This window comes from Larimichthys crocea, chromosome XIII, assembly GCF_000972845.2.
Source record: "Larimichthys crocea isolate SSNF chromosome XIII, L_crocea_2.0, whole genome shotgun sequence".
Taxonomy (NCBI): domain Eukaryota; kingdom Metazoa; phylum Chordata; class Actinopteri; family Sciaenidae; genus Larimichthys; species Larimichthys crocea.
Window position 1 is genome coordinate 34,792,927 of NC_040023.1, and position 6,673 is coordinate 34,799,599.

Here is a 6,673-nt window from a genome sequence, read left to right on the forward strand (position 1 = left end):
AAGAGGTTCTGGTGATGATGTGAGTTCTGGACCAGTTTGAGCTGTGTCTGTGCTGCCTCCTCCACATGTGTCTCACTCTGAAGCTTCTCGCTGCTTTATGAACTTTCTAGACTTCTGTGGACCTGACCATTTCACAGAACAGGGGTGAGATAACCGCTGTCATTGCTCAAATCGTAGCATCTTGCCCGGCAAATAATACATATTATGTTATTCAGTAAACTTTAATTTAAATAGTATGAAACAAATCTATTCGTTGCTGGTTAAAATTTATAACCTTTAGTAATATATATTTTTTTGGTCGTAACCGATGTCACCCCTCTTTCAGCACGTCAGTGGAACATTCCAACTGACAGCTCGGCTCGAGCTAGCTTTTCACCACACACACACACGCGCTGTGGAAACAACTGCGATTAAAGCGAGTTATTTAATCAAGAAATTCAACTTTTATTCGCTTTAAATTCAAACTGTTAATCTCTCAACATGTCCGCACCAAAGAAGGGAGACTTGTCTTCAAGCGAGAAGGAGTTGTTTGAGGTTATCACGGCAGGTAAGCCTCTTCTTCTTCGGCTAAAAGCTAATCCCCCCTTTGGAAAGCACACACAGCTGTCTGTTATTTATTTTAAAGTCTGTTAAATAACTTTATAAAACATCACAACATCACGTCAGACTGTATTTATACTTTATTCAGGACTACGCTGTTTAATAACACCGGTTAAATACGAGCTACAGTTAGCTGCCATGAGGCTAACTTAGCTGCTACCTGCTCACCTGAGTGAGCTGACTAATAATAATAATAAATAATAAGAATAAAGAATAATCTTCAATAAATAATAATGGCTAATGATACTGATACATATGATTAATACTACTAATCATTAAATATCAATCCTAATACCACCCCGACACACGGCATGTTCATTGGAACATTGGTTTCTATATAATCGTCAGATCACCGACGGTGTGGTTTTACTCCCTAGTTTTAGCGCATGCTTTCCCGCTTCTGTTTATTTTTTATTAACTTCTTATTATTCTTCTTCTTATTATTACTATGTCTTATTATTCTCTCTTTCAACACAATGATGCCCCCATCCCGCCCCCCCTCCGTCACCCTTGTTTTGCACCTCCTCTTTTATTTATTTCGTCCTTCCAATGACCTGACCTTTTTAACCCAACGATTTTCCCCGTCTGCCCCATTTTTCTCTTTTGTCTGCCCTTTTCTTCCTAACCTGGTGTATTATTTTTTGCCCGCCCGTTCCCTGCCGGTCTGTCTGTCACCTGCCCCGGGCCACTGTTGCCCTGCCTCTGGGCCCGGCTGTGTTGTTTTTGTGTCCCATGTGTTCGACCTGATTCTCGCTGCAGGCCCCTTCCCTTTCCTTTCGGGCTCTCCCCGTATCGTTGTTAGCTGGGAGGATGTGAAGGAGAGGAGTTGTAGAGGCTGCAGCCGCACAGGGAGGGACAGCCTTCGGGTGGCGCGCTCTGTGACATATTGGGGAAGGATGCCCGAGATGTTAGCGGACCGAAGAAAAGAATCGGCCGAGATAGATGGGGAGAAAATTATGGCAGTTGGTGGGTAAGCGCCCGAGAGGTGGAAGGGGACCGAGAAGAGTCCGAGAAAGTAATAAAAAGGGGGGACCGAGTAAGCCCCAAAGGGATCGTAGGACCACAGGCCCGGGCGCCCGTCGCGCAGAGACTAATAATGAACGTGTCGTCACCATGTTGGTGGGCAAAGATAAACAACGCTTGCTGTTTGCAAAAGTTGTTTCAATGACGAGAGAAGGAGGAAAGAGGACGTTGAGTTTATTATTTTATGATTTGCACCCTGTCCCCTGTCGACCAATCAGCGTGCAGGAAGCAGCGATGTTAGCCACACCGCCCACTTCACCTTGGGACCCACCAGTTGACGATCCAGAATGAATAAACGACCAAAGGTGTATATCTATCCACAGAGGTCACAACGTTCACTTTCAGAGCCTCTTGTCTTTATGTAACAACCAAGGAGCTTCGGACTGTTCAACAAAGCGGGAATTAATTATCGGTTTGAAATTTTTATCTCGTGCAGCGTCACTCAATCTGGGTGCCAGCAGTCCTGGCTGAAGTTGGGACTGGGTGGGGAGTCAGTCCAAGATTAGACCTTAACAGCAATCCTCTTTCAAGACACAAATCAGCGGAGTCATCTGCATGCACTCCACCACGACAATCACCGGCGCCTTTAAGCCTGTGTCGGTCGGCTACCTTCAAACTGCTGCCCCAGCAATAATGTTGAATTTCTTCTGTTATAAAAAATTTAGGATTATCCCTGGGGTGTGCAGATGTTTTAACTCATACAGATAGTGTCTGCCTGTTCTTTGTATGCTCGCATACCTCCTTCTGGCCTGATTTACTGAGGCTGTAAGGGACAAATTAATAAATTAGTGTATAAGGGACATGGGAGGAACAGGCTAGGGGAAAACCATTTGGATTAAAATATGTGTTCATTACTGACAGTAAACCAACTTGAAGGAATGGTTAGATCGTGTCAGTGGGGAAGGTCAGAGACAGCCCTTTTGAACAAATGGGTATAAGAAACTCCTCAGTGAGATTTCTCTCTGTAACCCCGGTGGAGTTCAACTCTTTCTACAGAATATTAATTCATAACTAGAATTGACTCTGTTGAATCTCCTTTATTGTTCAAACCATTCCTGTAACATCTTCTCCACTTTAGGAAACGTTCAGAGAGGCCTCGAGGCTGCTGGGCTGTAAGTATGTCCGAGTCAACTGTGTTTGGATGAGGTAAAACACTCTCTCAAACACACACACACACTACAAAAACACACTGCATCTAGGATGGACAGATGAACCGTGGCTATGAAGTGAAGTTCATCATAAGAAACAGAATAGAAAGTTTTTTATTGTCATTGTAGTACGACAGACCATACTGTGAACAGAATGAAATTAACAGGGGCTTTCACTGCTGCTCCTAATAGTAAGGTATACAGTGGTCGTGCCGTCCCACTCGTTTATCGCGGGGATACGTTCAAAAAATAGCCCGCAATAACCAAATCCGACGTATTTTACACTGATTATACATGTTTTAAGGCCGTAAAACCCCTAACCAAACACACTATTGCTAACATCTTTTAACACCCACGCATTTTGTCACAGTCCCTGCGTCCATGAAGCAGGACGCAGTGCCGGTTCTCTCTCCCTTAGCCAATTTAGGATGCAGAACACAATGCCGCGCTCAATACTGTACAGTCGCTGTAAAAATAAAGCCATGCAAATTAACACCCGGATAAAAATCTCCGTGAAACAGCGAGTCCGCGAAAAGTGAACCGCGATATAGCGAGGAGACGACTGTAGTAATAAAACCACAATATAAATACCGAATAAAATATAGATGCTATGCAAGGGAACCAGGTGTATTTATAAGAATTGAATGTTGCATCGTGCGTTGTATTGGCAAGCAATGGTAAAAAGCAATTATGCAATGATTGCACATAGGTTATTGCTCGTGACAAACAGGTGAGATATATTGGCACAAGGGAGTTAGGAAGGTAAAGTTATTGGCATAACAGATTTTCCATGTGGAGGGCATGAGGATGAAATGGAATCCCAGGTTGTCAAATCCTATCCTCTTTATATTTTTTTGACTTATTGAGACAAGTTTTTGATGGCAATGTCACATCAACATCTATTCTGGCTTCCTTACAACCACAAAACCGCCCTGGGTTATCTCAGAGTTATTTTAAGGATTTTAATTACTTTTACTTTTAAAGTCCCAGGAGCCATGCACCAGTGTCAGCTGAAGGTCTGGCCACTGTGTCTACCTTAGTTTGCAGGATATCACAGTGTAATAGGTTCTACAAAGCATTTTGTATTGACAGCAAAAGAGTGTTTGCTTTGAAATACATAAATATATACTTTAACTACGAGAGTGTGTAGATATGCAGAAAGACAGCACAACAGGACCACCTTGTATCAGACGATTATGAGCAGTAAAGATTTTCCCTTGAACACAAAAGCAGTTCATTGTTTCAAAGTGTTTGAGTGTTGTGGTTGATCTGTGGTGAGCCCTTTAAATCTCCCACCATAAACTCGATATCTAAAATGAGTTAACAAGGGCATCATTGCGCCGGAGTGACGACAATGTAAAGGGCTAGGTGTCATCAGATACTGTGAATATCATGCCAGCGTCTCCTGTGACGTTTCCAAGTGGCAGATGAAGGGTTTAAAAAAGAGAGGGCCTAAAATTGAACCTGGGGAACCGCCACACCACTAAGATTTTTATAACTTTTTTCAGATAAACTTTCCCCCTACTACATGAATCAACAGACTGCGATAAGATCATCAAGAAGTCTGGCTCTGTTTTGGGACTGAGACTTGAGTCTCTTGGTAGACTGTGGTGGAGAGGAGGACGCTGAATAACCTGTTCTTCATCGACAGACCAGCGACTCTAGAACAGTGACAATCTCCGCGGCAGCACTAAAAGCAGATACCACCAAGGTCATTGAAATTTTACAGTCCACTGCATTCTCTTCTTTCGCTTCTTGCTCATAATTTAATGGTGCCATTTGCTGTATATACATTTGTACACATTTTATTTTTATAAATTAATTTTTTTACTATTGGCTTTTTGGATAATTTTATTGTGTATAGTTTTTCTTTATGATTTTTTATTCTTATAATATAATAATAATCATAATCTAATAGATAGATTATAAAATTTTTTTTTGCATAGGCGCCTTTCTGTCACCAGGACACCTTACAGATAATAAAAGTAGACAGCAAACTAACAGAAAACAAACAAAAAAGATCAGAAAATTACAAGAAACAACATTAAAACAGTTAAAATAGGACGGTTGCATAATTGAAATTTAGATGGAAAAGGCGATTTAAACAGGGGACTTGATTGTGGAGTGATTAGTTGATGTTCCTTATGTGACGGTGGGTAAGATGAGATAATACTCTTATTTATCCACAACATGGTGAAATTCAGCTCTGTTACAGCACGCAAAAATTAGATCAAAGGAGGGAACACAGTTAACATATTCAGTACTATACAATAAAGTCGTAAGTTAGAATGTGCAGATTTAAAACAAGTAAACACGAAAACAAACAAAAACAAGAACAACAGAAAAAATAGCAGGGACTCATAACAGGAGAGACAGAGAACAGAGAAAGAAAGAGGTCTAGAGGGAGCGAGGCGGAGCAGCAACGGAAAAGATAAGGATGGTGGCGGGGTTGATGATGGCTTTGATGTGAGCAGAACGAATTTTTTGGTTGCATGTGGATTTGACGGGAGCCAGTGGAGCTGCTTTTTGCAGGGGACAGGAGTGATGTGGTGGATGGAGAGGGTTCTGGAATGATGCCAGTGAGGTTCTGGACCAGTTGGAGCTTATGGAGAGATTTGTGGATGGGGCAAGAGAATCCAGTTAATTCCCAATTATTATCTATCTATCTATCTCTCATCTATCTATCTATAATCTAATTCTCGATCATCTATCTATCTTCATCTATCTATCTCTCTATCTATCTATCATATTATCATATATATATTCTATTATATTATAGATTAGTGAGCTGAGTGGCTGTCTGTGCTGTGCTGCCTCCTCTCCCAACATGTGTCTCCTCTCGAAGCTTCTCCGCTGCTTTATGAAACTTCTCGATCTTCTGTGGACTTACCATTTCACCAGACAGGGTGAGATAACCCCTGTCATGCTCAAATCGTAGCATCTTGCCCGCATAATGAATATAAACTTTATGTTATTCAGTGTATATGTGCTGATATGAACTAGTTATGAACAATCTTCGTTGTGGTTCACATTGTATACCTTTACGTGATATTATTTTTTTGTTCGTAACTCGTGACACCCCTCTTCAGCACGTCAGTGGAACTTCCAACTGGACAGCTGCGGCTTGAGTAGCTCTTTCACCACACCACACACCACACCACGCTGGTGAACAACAGCGATTACAGCGAGTTATTTCATCAACGAAAGTTCAACTTTATTCGCTTTTAAATCAAATGTTATATCTCAACATGTCCGCACCAGAAGAAGGCGAACTTGTCTCAGCGAGAAGAGTTGTTTGAGGTTTATCACGGCAGGTAGCCTCTTCATTCGGCTAAAAGCTAATCCCCCACACTTGGACAAACAGCGTCTGTAATTTTCGCTAAAGTCTGTTAAATACGTACTAATAAAAACATCACAACATCACGTCAGACTGATTATACTTTATTTAGACTTAGCGCTGTTATATAACACACCGTTAACTACGAGCTACAGTTTAGCTTGCCATGAGGTAACTTAGCTGCTACCGGCTCTGCTCACCTGAGTGATACAATAATAATAAATAATAATAATAATATAATAATAATAAAATAAAATAATATAAAAGTAATAATATAAATAAATAATAAAACTAAACAATTCATAATATATCATCAATAATAATAATAAATAATAAAGATAATAATAATAATATAATATACTTAATAACACCTAATAACGAACGACTAATATATACTAAGTAATAAATATCAGCATGTTATTGAGTTTTGCACTGTAGATTTCAGAGCATTGTTCTATATAATAAGTAGATAACAGAGGTGTGTTTACTCCTGTTAGAGCTGCTGTGAAACTTCTTTTTGTTTTTATTATTAATTATTGTTAGTATTAATCGTATTAGGTATCCT

The 6,673-nt window shown here is 40.4% G+C and overlaps 1 protein-coding gene across 1 annotated transcript in view; it reads left to right on the plus strand.

Annotated features, from left to right (window-relative positions):
• The first annotated feature begins 330 nt into the window (after nucleotides 1-330).
• The window catches only part of ankmy2a (ankyrin repeat and MYND domain containing 2a), a 20,976-nt gene continuing 14,633 nt past the window's right edge, over nucleotides 331-6,673 (plus strand). The window contains exon 1 of the mRNA XM_027287381.1: nucleotides 331-547. Coding sequence (XP_027143182.1) covers nucleotides 481-547 — 67 coding nt within the window. The 5' untranslated portion in view covers nucleotides 331-480. The remainder of the gene's footprint in view (nucleotides 548-6,673) is intronic.